This window comes from Polypterus senegalus, chromosome 4, assembly GCF_016835505.1.
Source record: "Polypterus senegalus isolate Bchr_013 chromosome 4, ASM1683550v1, whole genome shotgun sequence".
Taxonomy (NCBI): domain Eukaryota; kingdom Metazoa; phylum Chordata; class Cladistia; order Polypteriformes; family Polypteridae; genus Polypterus; species Polypterus senegalus.
In genome coordinates, this window is record NC_053157.1 from 223,520,890 (window position 1) to 223,541,441 (window position 20,552).

Sequence of the window (20,552 nt, forward strand, 5' to 3'; positions counted from 1 at the left end):
TGGATCACTTCCGGGTGGGGTATAAAAGGGCCCGCCTCCCAGCAATCAGGGCCAGAATCGGGAGGAAGAGGACGAGGTTGCCTGGGAGGAGTGGTGGTGCAGGAAAGTGTGGGCTTGTGTTGGTTTGGTGCTTGGGACTGTGTTGGGCCGGTGGGACACGGGGAAGACGTGTGCCCACGGCTGAAGAGCAACAAAAATAAATACCTGTGAGTGTGAACACGTGCCTCTGCGTATTCTGTGCCGGGTCGGGCGCTATATAGCGCCCTTATCACAACATATAACATAATTTCCTCCAACTTGCAAGAATAAATTCCTGAGTCAACAGTTTTATCACACACTCCTATAAATATGCACATTGTACAGTACACACATAGGAGTGGGCGATAAATTGATTGACCCAGCACACTTGATGAAATTATTCTTGCAAGTTAAATAAAAATTTTTTAAAAAGTTACACCAGTATACTAAACATATCCTGAAAAGCAAATTTAAACATAAACTATACAACATGCAAATGTGTAAATGTAGAAGAAAATGGGAAATATGTTTTTTTTTTGTTGGTGTGTCAGTGTTTTAAAGGTAATAATGCCTTTCAGTGTAGACCTCTATATGGATTGTGCGTAATCAGCGAGCCTGTCCCCTTTAAGAGCACCAATCAGAGTGCTGTGCGTTTTACCATGACTGGCAAGTCCATGCTGGCTCTGCCCCCTTGTGACTCTGCTGTTGATTAAGTGGGTTTGATAAGGACTGCATGTCTAAAGTGAAAGATTTCCTGGAGAGGAAAAAGTCATGTCTTGTGTTTTCTCTTTAGTGGTACAAGCCAATAAAATGGAAAGAATTAAACCACATTAAGATTGCTTCAAGGCTGAGATGCTAGTGAATTGATCCATTTCATTCATAAAGAGATGTGCCTGTGTGCACATGTAATCATTTAGATATATGGTGTAAAATAAAAAGAATTAAAAAATCTGTCGATCGATCGATAGATCGTCTACACACCAGTCTATATCATGTATGAAAATTGTACACCATTCAGTTATTCTACTTACATTCTAACAGCAGATTTTAATTTTCATAGAAAATAAAACATCTTTTATATGCCAAACCTTTAAAATATGCCTCTTTGATTAGTTGATTTATATCATGGTGGCGCAGTGGGTAGCACTGCTGCCTCGCAGTTAGTAGCCCTGGGTTTGCTTCCTAGGTCCTCCCTGCGTGGAGTTTGTATGTTCTCCCCGTGTCTGCGTGGGTTTTCTCCCACAGTCCAAAGACATGCCGGTTAGGTGGATTGGTGATTCTAAATTGGCCCTAGTGTGTGCTTGGTGTGTGGGTGATTGTGTGTGTGTCCTGTGGTGGGCTGGCGCCCTCCCCCGGGTTTAACCCCAGGCAGCGCACCAGCCCAATGCTGGGCGCGCGCGCGCGCACACACACACACACACACACACACACACACACACACTCACACAACAGGGTCAATTTAGAATCGCCAATACAGCTAACCTACATGTCTTTGGACTGTGGGAGACTGTGATTCAATATAACTGGAAAAAAGGCATAAATATACCCTATTCTAAGCCTGTTTTATTTTAATTATTATTAAATTGCATGAAAATTTAAAATTGTGCAATTTCATTTATTGGGCTCTGAATATTAATTCTAATTTTTTAATCAAGTGCGTACTTTTATTTTGAAATGTTGCCTTGACTGCAGGAGCGGAAGTCCTTTATTTCAATGGATGACTTCTTTTCGATGGATGGACGCTTGCCAGCACACGCTGCAGTTAATGCTCCCGTTTGCTTTATGCGGCTCTCTCTTGTTACTGCTTTTTAAATACCAATTAATCTACCCCCCTCCTAGAATTTCTGTCGCACGTATAAACTATAAGACGTACCTCACGAGTGGACTGCTTTTCTAGAGCCACGCTCTGAAGGTCACATAACACAAATAGAACGGTGCACAAGTCCAAACCCAGTGAAGCGATAACTTTTACACCTGTTACGTAAAACCGCTGTGCCCGTCCGACAAATCATTACTTACTTGGACGTCTCATCAGTAGATCGTTAAGCCGGAAACCAGACTCCTGCGGGAAGAAATGATCGGATACTGGACTTCATTTCCCAGAAGTCCTTGGAAGCAACGTCAAAGACGTAACGACAGTTAGAGACCAGTAACAAACTCTATTTCCCAGCAGCACTTGAATCCACAGTGCTTACACATCACAGCCGGACGTAAGCGACAGGCACTCGGAACAGCTAAGCTCGCAAATACTCCAAGAAGGATCGGGCGCCAGTTACGCATTTGTAGCTTGGGTTTCTAAGAAGTGAAGTCCTTATTGTAGTTTTTAAAGGCCGTAATCATCAAACAGGCATGAGCCTTTACATACAAGTAGAATGAGAGATAGACAAATGGAGCGGCGTCGGTAGAGGGGCGCAAGCTTCAAATAACAGCTGAGAACTTGGTTTGGGCGACTCTTAACGGCCCGGTAACTGGTGAAAGTTTCCGTTTGGAGGTGGAAGAGGAGAATGGGGACCATTTCAGTAACAAAACAGATTAAAGCGAAGCATAGGCGGCAACGTTTGAAATTTATTGGGGGTGCGCTTTATATCGATGCACGTCCATAACAGACTACATAAGGTTGTGTCTGTATAGCATAGCCTATCGCCTTCTTACTCCCCGATTTCCAGGAAGCCTCTGAAGTTAGCTACTTGTTCACAAGTAAAACAAAGACCATTCTAATTTTGACAGTACTGTGACAAGGCAGATCGTTTTGTTAAATTGCTGTTGAGTTTTACCCAGCCAAACGTAGGTGCCAGCGTGAAACTGATTGGCAAACCTGGCAAACTTCCACATCTACAAAGGCAGCTTGTCTGTCAACAGTAAAATGAGACAATTCAATAATGGAGTGGCATAGATGAATACAACGGATGTCTGGAATTGTACAGTCAGAGTCCAGATTTTAACCCAATGAAAAATCCGTGGCAAGACCTAAAAACACTCATCCACCACTGGTCCTCAACTCAACTGGCACAGTTTGAACAATTTTGCATAGAGGAATTGGCAACCTGCTTCATCAGGTTATGCAAAATTACTGAAAAAGATGACCTGCCGTAATCACCGTGAGAAGTGGCTCAGGCTAGTACTGAAAACGTAGACATTTCAGTTATTGTAGTTTCATTTTTAACAGCATAAAATTTTACAAATAAACATCCCCAGTCAAGCGGATCAAAACCTCAGATTGTGATTATTATTTACGTAGAAAAATGTTACATACCTTTTCAATGCACTGTAGATAGACAGAAGGGAAATCCGCTTTCTCCAAACGCAGACACAGAAAACATAACATAAAATGAAGTAAAATAAATAATAAACTATTGAGAAAGTGCATAGCCCAGAACACTGCACTGGACTTGGAAAGTATTCAGACTGCTTCATATTCCGCACACTATGTGTTGTAGATTTAATTTTAATTGGATACATTTGCCATTTCTATCATCAGTCTAAACTAAATAACCAATACCGACAAGGTGAAGACATGTTTTGAGAATTTGTTAAAAATCAAAAACCGAAACACAGTCATATGAAAAAGTTTGGGAACCCCTCTCAGCCTGCATAATAATTTACTCTACTTTCAACAAAAAAGATAACAGTAATATGTCTTTTATTTCCCAGGAACATCTAAGTACTGGGGTGTTTCTGAACAAATATTTTTAGTGAAACAATATTTAGTTCTATGAAATTAAATCAAATGTGAAAAACTGGCTGTGCAAAAATTTGGGTCGCTTTGTAGTTTTTCTGATTTGAATGCATGTAACTGCTCAATGCTGATGACTTGCAACATCAAATTGGTTTGATTAGGTTGTTAAACATTGAACTTCATAGACAGGGGTGTCCAATCATGAGTGGTTAAAATTATTTAAGGTGGCCAATTGCAAGTTGTGCTTTCCTTAGACTCTCCTCTGAAGAGTGACAGACAGCATGGAATCCTCAAAGCAACTCTCAAAAGATCTGAAAACAAAGATTGTTCAGTCTCATGGTTTAGGGGAAGGCCACAAAAAGCTCTCTCAGAGGTTTAAACTGTCAGTTTCAAGTGTAAAGAATGGAATTGGGAAATGGAAGGCCACAAGCACAGTTGCTGTTAAACCTCATGTCTGGCAGGCTAAGAAAAATACAGGAGCGGCATATGCCTAAGCAAGATTGTGAGAATGGTTACAGACAACCCACAGATCACCTCCAAAGACCTGCAAGAACATCTCGCTGCAGATGGTGTATCTGTACATCGTTCTACAGAGTGATGAGAAAGAAGCCCTTTCTGCACTTAGGCCACAAACAGAGTCGCTTGTTGTATGCCAATGCTAATTTAGACTCAGATTCATTTGTGAACAAAGTGCTTTGGACTGATGAGACAAAAATTGAGTTATTTGGTCAGAACAAAAAATGCTTTGCAAGGCGGAAGAAGAACACTGCATTCCAAGAAAAACACCTGCTACCTCCTGTCAAATTTGGTGGAAGTTCCATCATGCTGTGGGGCTGTGTGGCTAGTTCATGGACTGGGGCCCTTGTTAAAGTCGAGGGTTGGATGAAATCAACCCAATATCAACAGATTCTTCAGGATAATGTTCAAGCATCAGCCACAAAGTTGAAGTTACGCAAGGTTTGGATATTCCAACAAGACAATGAGCCAAAACACAGTTCAAAATCTACAAAGGCATTCATGCAGAGGGAGAAGTACAATGTTCTGGAATGGCGGTCACGAAAATCTATGGGATGATTTGAAGCAGGTTGTCCATGCTCAGCAGCCATCAAATTTAACTGAACTGGAGAGATTTTGTATGGAAGAAGGGTCAAAATCCAGACACTCATTAAAGGCTATAGAAGGCATCTAGAGGCTGTTATATTTGCAAAAGGAGGCTCAACTAAGTATTGATGTCATATCTCTGTTGGGGTGCCCAAACTTATGCACCTGTCTAATTTTGTTATGATGCATATTACATATTTTCTATTAATCCAATAAACTTAATGTCACTGCTGAAATACTACCGTTTCCATAAGGCATGTCATATATTAAAAGGAAGTTGCTACTTTGAAAGCTCAGCCGATGATAAACAGAAATCCAAAGAATTAAGAGGGGTTCCCAAACTTTTTCATATGACTGTATCTCATTCATAATAGGATTCTGAGCCTTAATTCAGTACTTTCTAGATAACCTATTTGGCAGCAATTACAGCTTGACATCTTTTGAAGTAAATCTCTACAGGCTTTGCACACCTTGATTTAGGCAGTTAGTCTCATTCTTTCCCTGAAGGCTTAAGGTCATTGCCATGCTGAAAGGTGACGTATCACCTCAGCCTAAAGTGGCATGCACCCTGAAGTGTTTTTTTCCCCCTAATCACTTCTGTGTAATTGGCTGCATTCATCTTTCCCTCAATTCTGACCAGTCTCACCGTCCCCGCCACTGAGATTCATTCCATAGCATGATGCTGTCACCGTCTTGCATTTCAGTAGGTAAGGAATTAGGCAGCTGATGAGCAATGCCTTTTCACCAGACTTAGTGCTTGGAGTTCTACTCCGATAGTTCAATGTCTGTCACATCTGACCAAAGAGATGTTTTTCTCCTGCTCTCCGAATCCTTTAAAATTGTCTTATGCCTTTTACTCAAGAATGTCTTCCGTCTAAACATGCTGCCATAGCTATAAACATCTTATTGATGGAGTGCTGCTGATGGAGCGCATCCTTCCAACAGGTTCTTCCATCTAAGCAAAGGACTTCTGAAGTTCAGTTAGAATGCACAAAGTGAAATAAGAAGAAGACGACAGTGTTAAGTGTCTAAAGCTATCGCAGAAAATTTAACTGAATTTAACACTAATGCAGTTTTCTGACTACAAAATAATAAATGAGATCAATTAAAATTGACTGCCAGATTATGAAACTGGCTGTAGCAAAGAGCTGCAGATACAGAAGGTCACCCAGGACTGAAGTCAGGGACCACTGTTCTCTACATCACATACCTCTAAACAAATATTTTCCAAAATGTAAACTGCAACTAATTTCTGTATAAACATTACTAATGCATGAATACCTAATAATCAAGTTTTTGCTTTTTCCCCCAAAAAGCATTTTTGAAATGTTGCTGCTTAGGGACCTGGCTCAGAATAAGAAGACCAGGGTTCATGTTTTGGGTGCTCCCTGCACAAAGTTTGCATGTTCTCCCCTTGTTCATGTGGCTTTCCTCCCACATTCCAAAGACATGCTTGTTAGGAGATTGCTGCTGTTAAACTGGCCCGTATGTGTGTGTGTGTGTGTGTGTGTGTTCACCCTGTGATAGACTAGCACCCTGTCCAGGTGTTGTTCTTGCCTTGTGTCCAATGCTTACTGGGATAGGTTCCAGCTTCTCTGTGACTCTCCCATGCAGATGTAGGTTAGGAAAATGGATGAGTGCTGCTCAGAAAGAGGCTAGCTCCCATTTGCATCAATTTTTGATTATTTTCCATTATTATTACAGACACAGAAATGAGACCGAAGTATCTGATGACCTGTTCTGTTCAAGCATTCAAATATATGAGCAGGGACTGCACATCCATTCATTTATGGGGGGCATCAGGAAGATAAAAGTTTTTCCTCATCCCTAAAACACTGTTTTATCATTGTTAGAACAAAAATAATGTTCGATTATTCTTTCGCTATCATAAACATTTATTATTTGCTAAAATAAACATGACAAACATTAGCATCATATTCACACATTTCAAGCTTGACCAACGTCCTCTTAGCATTTCAGTCTCCTTTTCTTTATAGTGTCCTAAAGTGGGCAAAAAGTAAAACCAAAAATCCCTAAATGGCCTTCACAAGTAGCACCTTAAAGTAAAATTATTTTGTTCTTCATTTTACCTACCATTTAGTTTCACAGTCGGTAACTCCATTTCACAGTTCTGAGACCAGGTCTGAATCACAGCATGGAGTTTGTACAATCCACGATCATGTGGAATTCCATTAAAAAAACTGTGTTAGGCTAAGATACCGTGCAAGTGAAAATAGGAGTAATCGTGGGTTTTCAAGCCCTTTACTAGATTTGTAATTATTGAATAGTGTGTTAGGCTCTTAATAAGAATACATTGAGAGAAACTGGATCTCTATCCAGGGTTCATTCCTACCTTGCCACCATTGCTTTCGGACTATGCTTTTGCTCCCTGCAATCCTGTGCTAAAAAAGAGGTTCTTCTTCAGCTACTTCCATTAACTCCTTCTTACATCTTCACCTCTTATTATTTTATCCAGCATGAATCCAACAGTGTCCTTGTGCAAATGGTTGCTTGTCACACTTGCAAGTTTTATCTTGAGTGACTTCTTGTGTGTACTTGAAGGCTGCTGCTATGTCTGAACTGCTTACCACATTCGCAGCAGGAGAAGGGTTTTTCTCCCGTGTGAATTCTCGAGTGTGCCTTAAGCTGCTTACGCTCTGTGAACTGCTTACCACAGTCTAGACAGCGATGCGGCTTCTCTCCAGTGTGAATTCTCAGATGAATATGAAGATCCGTCTTTTGAACAAATTGTTTACCACATTCAGAACAGCAAAATGGCTTTTCACCAGTGTGAGTTTTTGCATGCCTCTGAAGATTGCTTGTACGCGAGAATCGCTTGCCACAGACTGGACAGCAGTGCAGTTTCTCTCCAGTATGGATACTTGTGTGAGCTTGCAGGCTAGCTTTGTGTGTGAATCGCTTACCACATTCAGAGCAACAAAATGCCTTCTCTCCGCTATGAATTTTTAAATGTGTCTGAAGGTTGCCCATCTGAGAAAATCGTTTCCCACATTCAGCACAATAATGTGGCTTCTCCCCAGTGTGCACTATTGCATGAGTTCTAAGACCACCTTTCTGTGCAAATCGTTTGCCACATTCTGGACAACTGTGAGGTTTCTGTCCCATGTGAATTCTTGAGTGGGTCTGAAGGTCTCTGAGCAAGGAGAACTCTTTACCACAATCAGAACAGCAATGTGGCTTCTCACCTGTATGTGTCCTTGTATGAATCCGAAGACTGTCAATCACAGAGAAACATTTGCCACATTCATGGCAGCAATGGGGCTTCTCTCCACTGTGGATTCTTGAGTGTTTGTGGAGGCTACCAATTTGTGAAAAACATTTGCCACATTCAGAACAATGATAAGGCTGCTCTCCTGTGTGAATTCTCCGGTGCACCTTGTAATGGGATGCACGTTTAAAACTTTTTCCACAGTCTAGGCAGTTGTAAAAGGCTGCATGGTTGCGTCTGTGAGTCTGCCGAGTCATGTTTACGCCTGTCTGTATCTGCTTCTTGACAGGCAGAGGATCAAAGTGTAAAGTAGTCCATTTCAGATTCTCTTCCCCTGACAAGAACTGATGCAGATTTTCACCACAATCCTCCTGCTGGCTCCTATATTCCAGAGTATCCACCATCACAGAAGACAGGGAGCAGATGACATCCTCTGGTAAATCTGTTTTAAGACACAAACACAAACCCCATTTAGACAGTAGGTCACTCAAGGGAGAATGATGATGTAGTCTAAAAATGATGGGTTTTTTTCAAATTGGCGTATAAATCTTGAATGCCAGAATCAGTTTTTAATTCCATGCTAGTCCTCGTGTGCCCTTCTGCTTCCCCTTCCTGAAGACAGCACTGCCCCAGCAAACTCTTACAATGCAATCAAACATTCAAGTCAAGTTTCTTTTTATGCATAGTCAGTACAATGAAATATATATTTGCATGTCTCCTCAGAAAATTTGACAAGAATACAATTAATAAATAAATAAAACATATACTTAGCATGTACTGTATTTAGTCATGCTATGATACTTTCCCTTTGTTAAGTCAATTAGGGTATCTAGTTTATTTCCATAAGATGTAATGTCAGAATAATTGCTAAGAGACTGATTTATTACAGCCTTTACTTGCTGTAGCTGATTTTCAGTGGGCTTCTATACAGTTTTTTAGTAGTTGGTGGCCTTGCCTTTGAATCTGCAAGTCTGAATCAAATGGTTTGAGTTGCCATCCACATGTTACATGACAATACGTGGCAGGACTTGTTGACCGTTCTTCTTGACAGAACTGCTGTCAAGTCAAGTAGGTTTGTAGGCCTCCTTGCTCAGACACACTTTTTCAGTTTTTTGTGGGATTCAAATTGGGGCTTTGTGGTTACCACTCCAAAACCCTGTCTGTTGTCCGTAAGCCATTTGGTTACAACTTTGGAGGTAAGCTTTGAATTACTGTCTTGGTGGAAGACAAATTTGCAACCAACTTTGAACTTTCAGGCCAATGACTTGAGGTGTTGCTTTACAATTTCTAGTTACTCATCCTTCCTCCTGATGCCATTTATTTTGTGAAATGCCCCAGTCTATGTACCCCAACAATATAAGGTTGCCCTGCTTCACAGCTGGGATAGTATTGTTTAGTATATAAGTCTCACACTTCTTCCTCTATACATCATTATAGCCAAAAAGTTCAACTTTTGTTTCATCTGACCACAGAATACTTCTCCATAAGGCCAGGGGCCTCATGCATAACGGCGTGCATAGAATTCACACTATAACATGGAAAAAGGACAAAAGCGGAAATATGAGTACGCACAAAAAAATCCAGATGCATAAATTGGTGCGTACGCCAACTTCCACATTCTTCTGCTACATAAATCCCGGTCAGTGTGAAAAGTAATGCACGTGCACGCGCCTTCTGTCACTCCCCCAACTCCTCCCAGAATTACACCTCTTTGAATATGCAAATCAATATAAATAGCCCTTAAGTTCAGCATTCTGTGAAAAAGCAATGGCAAAAGCACGGGGGAAAACAGAAGAATTTCAGCGAATACCAAGTGGAGGCAAGGAAAACATACTATTTGTTGGTTTAAACAGTGGTATAAACAACAAAAGGAAGTTGATTGAGTGACACAGAGTGTTGGAGAAACTCGAAAGCTCAATTTCACAAAGTCACACAGTGCCCAAAATAAAAAAGAAGAAAGCTTATTAGGGTACAGAGGAAAAAAAAAAATAGGGACACAGTGAGAAAAAAGCTTGAAATGTCAACTAATCTCGTAGTTTATTTTGTCAATGAAGTAGATCATAAACTTCACCTTAAAATCGTTTAATTTACTAGTTTCTCAAATCCCATCTTAACTAAAGTAGCACGTTAAATGCTTTGTTTTATATGTGTTCTTCTATGTGCTCTATGTGTGTGAATCGCTACGTGCTTCTTAAACGGGCTTTCTCTTCCTCAGACAGGACACAGAATCCATTACATTCGTAATATTACAGCTCTCTAAATAATTAAAATACTGAGACGTTTACTTGATATCATTTTCATGATGATAGGAGTTAAAGCATGTTATTAAACATAGGAACACGGTGGCGCAGTGATAGTGGTGAGCTGGCGCCCCATCCAGAGATTGCTCCTGCCTCCTGCAAAATTTTTGCTGCGCAGTGTGCGACCAACAATGAAATAATTTATTGCAACAGTACTGTCTCTTTCAAACATACTAACCCCCAATTCCTGTCCTTTCTTTTCTTTCTCCAAATACCCAATTGCCACACAATCAGCTCAGTAATAGATGTTAAGCCATCTCTAAGCTTAGAACACCAGTTCTTCAAAACTTTTAAGGAACATTGAAATATCTTCGTAGTTCATGTTTAATTACTCTATCCATCTATCCTTCCAGTGTCGCACCAGTCCCAGCAAGAATGCAGCGCGAGGCAGGAACAATCTGTGAATGGGGCGCCAACTCCTTGCTAGTGCTGCAACACAAGTGCCCTCACGTTTAATTTTTAACAATATGGATTATTTAAATTATGTTAACATTTTATATGTAAAATGTAATACAGTAATCCCTCCTCGATCGCGGGGGTTGCATTCCAGAACCCCCCGCGATAGACGAAAATCCGCGAAGTAGAAACCATATGTTTGTGTAGTTATTTTTATATATTTTAAGCCCTTATAAACTCTCCCACACTGTTAACATTATTAGAGCCCTCTAGACATGAAATAACACCCTTTAGTCAAAAGGCAGACAGAGATGACAGTTCATTCTCACAATTAAAAGAATGCAAATAGATCTTCTTCTCTTCAGGAGCAGAGAATTTCAGAGGGAGAGAGAGAGAGAGCGCTCGCAAAGAAAAGCAAACAAACAAAAAATCAATACGTGTGCTTTTAAGTTTGCCCCGGTATTTTTTAGCCTCTGTGCAAACAGCCCCTCTGCTCACATCTCCTCCGTCAGGCGCAGAGAACGTCAGAGAGAGAGAGCGAGATTAAAGCAACAATCAAAAAATCAATACGTGTGCTTTTGTGCTTTTAAATATGCCGAGCACCGCAATAAAGCGGCATTTTTTTAGAGGAGCGTCAGTATCTTTTAAACAAACAGCCTCTGTGCAAACAGCCCCTCCGTCAGGCGCAGAGAATGTCAGAGAGGGTGAGAGAGAGGCAGAGACAAGCAAACAATCAAGCTCCGCGCGGGATGCATATCTTATAGCATTGAGGAGTTTTAGTTAATATGTAATACGTGCTCTGATTGGGTAGCTTCTAAGCCATCCGCCAATAGCGTCCCTTGTATGAAATCAACAGAGCAAACAAACTGAGGAAGCGTGTAGCATAAATTAAAAGACCCACTGTCCGCAGAAATCCGCGAACCAGCGAAAAATCTGTGATATATATTTAGATGTGCTTACATTTAAAATCCGCGATGGAGTGAAGCCGCGAAAGTCGAAGCGCGATATAGCAAGGGATTACTGTAAACATATTTTGCTGCATTTCATCTTAAAATGATATCGTCATCATATGTAAACACGCGCTTTATAAAGTGGCTCAGGTTCTACAAGGAGCACTTGGACTGATTGATTGAGTATAGTTTTTGGGATGAAACTGAAGATGCAGTGAGAGTAACAACGCTAAAGCGGCTATGGTATTTGGAATAGTTTGGCCATTCCATGGACCATTATATTGTTACAGGTTAATTACAATCAGATGTATTAAACTAATAAACAATATGCGGTGTGGAGGACTGCCGGCTTCCCATGCCGGTCCGCACCCCCAGGCCGCCAGGAGGAGCTCTCCCGACAGCAGGATCATGCCCTGAGTTCCAGCAGGGCCTTATGGACTATGTAGTGTTTTTACACAGCCCTGCTGGATACCTTGGGGACCACCAGGAGTCGCTGTAGGGGTGCCCTATAACCCGGGAGTACGTCACGGTCATGTGACAGGAAGGAACGACGTGCTCCCGGGTTGAAGAAAAGGACTGTTTGCCCTGACCCGGAAGGAAAAAGAAACTGTGGACTGTTGGGACAGGAACACCTCCGGGTCAGGGACTATAAAAGGACGGTGCCTCAGTCCAGACACTGAGCTGTGCTGGGTGGGAGAGGAGCAAAGTGTCTGGGCGAGGAGGAGAGGTTATTGAGTTTATTAGTATTGGATTAGTTAAAAAGAGTTTATTGTATGAGTAGTGTGGAGGGTGCTTGGTGCACATTTGTGATAAAGGAAAATAAAGAGTCTTGGACTTTTACCCGGTGTCTGGAGTTGTACCTGAGGGTTCAAGGGAGCACTAGCGCCCCCTACTGCCACAGCGGTTAATTTTAGTGTATTTATAAAGCTGCATCAGGGATGTAGATCTAAATAAGAAAGGGAAACCACACTGGAACAGAAGCACTGCTTTGACGCTGGGTGCTGCCAGTTTGCAAAACCTAGTGGAAAGTTTGCGTATGCCAGGGATTGAGCTATTGTGAAAATGTGCGTGGCTTTACGACAAGTTTAGTTTGTCTACATCACGATGTGAGCGTGGAAAAGGGCGTACGCAACAATTTTGTGCGTACACACCGTTTATACATGAGGCCCCAGATCTTTGTCCCGGTGATCACCTACCAGCTTCAGTCTTACATTTTTATGTCTCACTTGGTGTATGGGTTTCTTCCTTTTGTGACAGCCCTTCAGGACATGGTGATGAAGGACTTTCTTATTGGTGGATGTAGATACTTTTATACCTGATGCCTCAAACTCCATCACCAGTTTCTTTGTTGTTGTCTTTGAAATTCAGTTTAACCTTTAACAACAAAGTCTGTTCATCCCAAGGAGGCATACTGTGCCTCCATCCTGAGTGGTGCAGTATCTGTGTGGTCCCTGCACATTTATATTTGTGCACAAGTGTTTGTGCAGAAGCTTGTGGTACCTTCAGTTGTTTGGAAATTGCTCCTAAAGGAGGAACTGGGCTAGTGGGGGTCCACTTTTTTTTCCTGAGTTCTTGGCAGAGTTGCTTGAATTTTCCCAGAGACAGCAAGGCACGGACTCTAAATGCAGGTCAGCCCTTAAATAAAGCAACAAGGGCACTCTCAATGAACTCAAGACGAATCAGGAGCTTTTAAAAGTCATGAGATCAACTTCTTGTCTTATCCTGTTGAATGTCAACCTAGAACTCACTGAAAATTTGACAGAGTAAGTAAACACTAAGATAAATCTGACTCTTAGCTACTATTTTGACATTACCACTAATGAAAATAAAGTCAATGCCCTAATTGACTTAACATAGGGAATGTATGGTAACATGACATGTGTGGAGCTGTGAAACATGGAGTTAGAAAATATTTAGCTGAGGTGGATGGAAACTGTTAGTGAAAGGTAGGGAGAAGGAGTAGCTAATGGAATTAAATCAAAGAGAGGTAATGCATTTGGAACAAAACTATGCATTTACATGGAACACTGAAAATATCAGACCGCTGGCTGCTTCTCAAACTCACTATGAGGAGATTCATCATTTAAATAAAAATTTAAAAAAAATGCTTGCATTTATCAGGTTGCCTTGAAGATGGTCTGTCTTGCTCTTCTCTGCTGTCACATATATGCTTGCCCTCAAACTCCAGTGACTCTGGCTTCAACTGGACTGAATCCTCAGGAGTGGAAGGCCTTGAACATATCTTCACAGCAGAGTTGTTCTCTATAGAGTCCTCTTCTTTGCCACATTTTACAATTTCATGATTTTGTACTTGAATGCTGTCATGTAAAGCATCCTCATTTTTGAAAGCTACAGGCCCCCACTTACAATCTTCCTGTTTCATAGGGAATGGCCCTGGTGTTAGATAGATAGATAGATAGATAGATAGATAGATAGATAGATAGATAGATAGATAGATAGATAGATAGATAGATAGATAGATAGATAGATAGATAGATAGATGCAAAGGCTCCATTATGCCGGCTTTGTGCAAGACAATCTTTAATGATACCGCCACTGCTGCCTCCTCCTTCGTGTAATGACTCCTCTGGTTTTCTTTGCCTTTAAACACTTGGCCTGGAGATTGTTGCACATCACACAGTCTGAATGTTGACAGCCCAGCTTACTTTTGTTTGTGGAAAGAACAGGGGAGAAAGTCTTTATAACTGTCCCAGATATAACTGAATGTATTTAGTGCAACCTTTAAAGGGTCTTCTCTTTTCACCAAATGGTGAAAAGGTTAATGTTAAAATTCATGCGTTTGTGTAACTTTTATAAAATATCAGTTTCACAAAGCTACCTAGATAATGGTATAATCTATCAACCCCTGTAAACTAACATTTAATAGAACTTTCTTAGCTCTTCCTGTAATAACAAAATTTTAATTATTCAGTTTTTATATATATATATATATATATATATATATATATATATATATAGTGAAAAGGCACAGACTACACAGAGGCACGTGTTCACACTCAAGGGTTACTTTATTTTCTTCAGCCGTGCGCACACGCCTTCCCCGTGTCCCACAGGCCCAACACAGTCCCAAAGCACAAAACCCACACTAACCAACTGCTTCCTTCCTCCACCACTCCTCTCAGGCAACCTCGTCCTCTTCCTCCCGATTCTGGCCCTGATTGCTGGGAGACAGGCCCTTTTATACCCCACCCGGAAGTCCAGGTGCCTGACCAGCTGGTCTTAATTGCACCTCCGGGTGGGGCTGATAAACCGTCCATTGTGGTGGCTGGTTCTTCGCAGCACCCCCTAGCGGCCACCCCAATTCCCAACCAGGCTGCTGTGGTAGACTCCATGTCCCATGGAGCCACGGGGGAGATTGAGGAGGGATCCACGGCCAGGGAGACTGCCCCCAAGCGCCCCGGGGAAGGTACTGCAATGTCCATGATGGCTCCCCCGGGACGTATGCAGCAGAAGTGTCCCGGCCGGGCATGGGACCCGGCTGTCCGTTACAAAATATATATATATATATATATATATATATATACACACACACACACACACACACACATACATACATACATACATACACACACACTTAGGTCTGAATTGCAATCTGATTATTTAAGTGGTTACCTAACAGGTAATGCTTGTGGTTGGTCGGCCAGTCGGCAAACATCCACCATGTCTTCTCAGTTACGAGAAGCAGATCACATATATGTTATACAGTATCTGCCAAATACAAAGAGTTTGTCCTTATTGGGAAAATACTGTATAACATATCTGTGTTTGCCAAATGGCCAGCCAGCCTTAGCGTTACCCGGTAGTTAACCACCCAAATAATCAGACTGCAATTCAGACGCAAGAATGGAATACTCCGATCTTCACTCTGTCAAGTAAGTGAACCAGCCACTTGAAGTGGGTTTAATTTTATGTGCATGTTCTTCTTTTTAAACCTTCATATGCTGGGTTCATGTCCAAATGTCTGTTAATGGTGTTTTCATGTTTCAGCCAGCTCTCTGGCACTTTTAGTATTGGCTCCAAATTCTACTTGCACTGAGTCCCATTGAAACGTGTATCCAGTTGAACTTGTGTAGTGTGTGTAAATCAGAGACTGTGGGTCCTTTCTTCTGACTGCATTACGATGCTCCTGTATACATATGGGGAGTGTTTTTGATGTCTGTCCCACGTATACAGCTGGCCATGAATCACATAGTATGCTGTAAACTGTGTTCCGTGTCTCCGCTGTCGATTTCCTTACTTTTAGCACTTAAAAGGACCATGCGCAGAGTGTTTGTAGGCTTGTGCGCCATTTTGATGCCTGCTCTGGACAGGATACATGCTGTACGTTCTGATACCCCGTGATGGTAAGGAAGTGTGTGCTTTGTGGGATGGGGGATCAGGTTGGAGTAGATTATTTGCTGGGGTCTCTGGAATCTCCTATGTAAGCATTGCCTGATGAATGTCTTTGGGTAGCCGTTTGATGTGAACATGGTGAAGATAGCACCTTTCATTCTTTTTAGTCTCCTTGGTATTACAATGGGTGTCAGCTCTTCTGACTAGTGTCTTAACATAGCTCCATTTACGTGATGAGGGATGATTGCTAGCCAAGTGTAATATTTTGTCTGCATAAAAGTCCTTATGATAGACACCTGTAAGGCAATGAATACTTACTGTATGTACATGTGATTTCTCAGTTTTTTTATTTTTAATAAATTTGCAAAAATCTCAAGTACACTTTTTTCACGTTGTCATTATGAGGTGTTGTGTGTAGAATTCTGAGGAAAAAAATGAATTTTTTCATTTCATTTTCATAAGGCTGCAACAATGTAATGTAAAATGTGGAAAAGGTAATGCGCTGTGTATACTTTCTGGATGCACTGTATGTTTGTCCTCAATGTGTGCCATAGGTATGTTCCATATAGCCCTTTTGTTTGGTTTTTGTTGGGTCAGTTGCAGGGAATGTCATATCCCTAGAACTTGTGTCTGACCAACAAGATATTGATGAAGGTCAAATATTTTATGAAGACGCTGTGTCTGATTATTTGTCAGGAGAGGTACATTTTCCTAATAATGTTTGATCAATTTCCACTCTGATCAGTCCCATGTGCCCCAATCACATTTGGAAATCCTGGGTAATGAGAATGTTAGGCAGATTGTGAGATTCTTAATGGAATTGTGGATGTTTTTGTCTGTGTACCTGCAATGGCATGAAACACCTCTTTTACTGTCTGCATACACAGGTGTCTAAGAAACACTATGAAAACCCGAAGGAAATATTTCAGAGCCAAACAGACTTTACAAACTACACTTTTAGACAGACTTTCCCCATCGCCTACAGTATATAAAAAAATGCCGCTTGAAAAAAACCTCAAAGCAATGCATTGTGGTGTTATGGGTCCACAGCTCGTTCAGCAAAGGCCATTTTTTTTAAAATAAATAATCACCGTTCTCGCAGCGGCTTAGTGAGGGGGCGTAGTGGCCATAGCAAGCCACGGAGCGATCTGCGGTGTGGCCGTTTCTCACCTAGTGCACAGGTGAGGGACTACCCACATCCGTGATTGTTCCTGTGGCCAATGTGCTGCAGCTGCTATGGCCCTTCGCAATATAAAAGAAGCGCAAGGCGGTTGGGACAAAAAAAAGGATCAGAGAAAAAAAAAACAAAAAGAGAAAGAAAGGACGGAGGTAGCAGGAAGTGTACGAGCAAGTCGGTGCAGGAGAACGAGCAAGTGAGTGGGCGAGCGAGAGTTAGGCTCGCAGGCAGCTGGACAGTGAGCCCTAGCAGGATGTGTGGCCGACACCCATGGGCTATAGTTAGTGGTCGCTCCCGCGGAGTATGTTTGGAAGAGCAGAAGTGACGGGAAGAAGGATGACTGGCCACGTAAGGCCGAGAAGGCTGCGGGAGTTGGGAGGCTTGGGCGGTAAACTCCCTGACGCGAGTGTCCTGGTCGTCAGGGAAGCCAAGTCACGGTCTGGAGGGAGCAGACCAAAGCCAGGATCGGGAGGTCTCCAGAACTGTGTGTGAGTGGAAAAGGGCTAACTCTTGCTCGCCCACTCACTTGCTTGTTCTCCTGCACGACTTCTTCATACACTTCCTGCTACCTCTGTCCTTTTTCTTTCTCTCGTTCTTTGTAACCTCTGTCCTTTCTTTCTCTTTTCATTTTTTTTTTTCCTCTGATCCTTTTTCTTGTCCAACCACCTCGCTCTTCTTTTATACTGCGAGGGGCCATAGCAGCTGCAGCACATTAGCCACGAGAACAATCATGGATGTGGGCAGTCCCTCACATGTGCACTAGGTGAGAAACGCCCACACCGCAGATCGCCCCGTGGCTTGCTATGGCCACTACGCCCCCTCACTAAGCCGCTGCGAGAACGGTAATTATTTATTTAAAAAAAATGGCCTTTGCTGAACGAGCTGTGGACCCATAACACCACATGCATACTGTCTGTGTGGTCATGAGAGCCCGACTTCGCCTAGTTTGACTTCGAATATAAGGTGCTAATAAATCTTTGAGGTACAATATCCCCCCCCCTCCCCCTGGCTAAAGCGGTATCTTTAGAAAAGAATTTCCTCTGGGAGCAATAATGTATCTTGCTGATCGCGCAAAACCCTCTCTATATGAAATTCTCTTCTTATAAATTTGCGCACCGATATCAATTGGTCGCTCATTCATGAACGGCGAAGCCATGACTGAATGAATTCCACGAAAGGACACTGATTAAGTGTGTGAGCTAATTGTTGTTTACATCGAACAAACCTGCTCCGAGCAGGTTTGAGGATTTGGATGTGCTGCTATGACAACACATCCAGCAAGAGTTTCAAAAAACCGACAGATCCAGGATCATGCCAAATCGTTAACAATTACATCCGGCTAAACGAGTAATCCACGTACGAAAAATACCCCCCAGATCTTGAATATTTAACTTTATAAACACTACTTCCTAACACATTACAACTTAACAGAGAAATGGACATTGGAAATCTAAATGTACGTATATTCCTATTCCCATTCTAATATAATGAACATTTACTTCTCTAATTTAATGCTTAAGTGACAACATAACTTTACACTTGCTAAAAATGATAGTGTTGATCTGCGTCTTGAGATTACCCATATTATGAAACAGAATATCCATGTGGTTTTCAAAAGGTAAAAAAGCAAACCATTGTTGGGAAATTTAGCAAATTTTAATGGTTGCCTGTATGTTTCACTTGGCTAGCTTGCCCGTTCGTCTTCTAGTCGATACCCAGTGCCGTTTTTGACAATATTGAAGGTTGATGCAAAGATGTGAATTGCTGTTTCTGTTCTGTAGACAACTAGACAATATCATTTTTATTCTTTCACTATACAGAGGCCAATCCACCTAACCTGCATGTGTCTAGATTGTGAGAGGAAACCGGAGCACCCGAGGAGAGATTGAAAACAACACGCACATGTGAACCCCAGTCTCCTTCACTTTTTTTAACGATACTACAGTGACACCTTGTTGCCCAGTTATTAATTGCTGTCCTCAGTATCTTCCATTTGCTACTCTAATCCAATAGAATTGCACGCCTCAGATGATATGGCCACTTGATCCACAGCAACAACTAGTCTGTGCAAAGACAGCCATAAGCCTCTACCCACAGGAGAAATGGGCACTTTACTGCTGGCTTGATTGACTGGGAGCTGATATGTGCAAAGTCAACGCCACTCATAAAAATTCCCTGGACTGAAACAACTGGAAAATAACATGTAGAAAAGCGGACCCTACATCAACTCTGAACAAACGCTAGGAAGAAGATTAATCAATTCATAACTGTTTCTCTACTATAGGCATAATGATAAAAACGATGTATGGGGAAACGTGGAATAGGAAAATAATCGCTTATTAAACGTAACAGGGATAGCATTTTCAATCGACGTCTAATTGCCCTGTTGTATTCAGTACGGTAAGCAGGCATTTCCCTTTACGTCGTTCTGTGAGCAGACAGGCCTACGCGAAAAAAAATCCGAGGCTAATTAGTCAAAGTTTATCAACTCACCGAAACTGTTTCCAACCGCTGCATCGCAGGTTTCACGCCGTCTTTTACACCACAATATCTTCTTTGAAGGCTTGGCTGGTGCATTTGTGTTTTGTGTGCGCTTAAAATTCCATGTTTGCTTTATACCAAGCAAAAAGTTCAGCTAGCAGAAGACCGCCTGCGCTATAAACTTGATTCTGATTGGCTATTTAGTCCGATAAACATGATTGGCTATTGGGCGTCAGGGATCCTAAATACAGTACCGGAGGTTTTTTAATACTTTATTTGTAACCAAAGACAAACTATGAATATAAATAATTAACTCTTAAGTAATAAACAATATAACGTATATCATACAGGTCAGCGGTATTTAACTAATTTACATTATAAGTTTCAGTTAATGTAATATTCCAATAACCAGTCGGAATAGTTTCTCAGTTTTGAATTTATTATTTCAAACTTATTGGAAATGACAGGTGTTACATCAAGTCACTTCTCCAACTCCTGAGTTGACTTAACAGCGCCGAACCTTTCCTCCTACTTTGCTGCCCGGTCTGCCTGTTTAACTGCCTGATTAATAATCCAAACGTTAACACGTTAATTTAGCTTTTTTATTTTAAATTTTCTGAATAAATAAATGTGAAAGGCACTGTATAATATGTAAAAAAAAGCCTTTATTTACAATTACATAACAGAGAGTCTATATTTTTTACATGAAAGTGATTACACGTTTTTTTCAGAAAGGTGTTAAAAGTTGGAAATACAAATATTCATTTTTAACAAAGCATAAAAATATCGTTAATTCGCCATATTTCTTGAAAATCTTTAACCTGATAGATAGATATATAGATAGATTGATAGAACCTTGTTACAATGCAAA

The 20,552-nt window shown here is 41.4% G+C and overlaps 2 protein-coding genes across 6 annotated transcripts in view; both read right to left on the reverse strand.

Annotated features, from left to right (window-relative positions):
* Positions 1-19,871, reverse strand: part of LOC120528056 (zinc finger protein 664-like) — a 32,319-nt gene extending 12,448 nt beyond the window's left edge. The window contains exons 1-2 of one of the 5 annotated variants that reach the window (XM_039752039.1): positions 19,694-19,870; positions 8,002-8,466 (exon numbers count right to left, since the gene is read on the reverse strand). The gene's annotated coding sequence lies outside the window, so the exon portion shown is untranslated. The other 4 variants (XM_039752038.1, XM_039752041.1, XM_039752040.1 and 1 more) reach the window with 4 other exon arrangements.
* Positions 7,325-14,053, reverse strand: LOC120528858 (zinc finger protein 501-like). Its single transcript, XM_039752936.1, has 2 exons — positions 13,846-14,053; positions 7,325-8,466 (listed from the first exon to the last, which is right to left on the reverse strand). The coding sequence occupies exons 1-2, from the start codon at positions 14,051-14,053 to the stop codon at positions 7,325-7,327; spliced, it is 1,350 nt and encodes a 449-aa protein (XP_039608870.1).
* Positions 19,872-20,552: the final 681 nt, after the last annotated feature.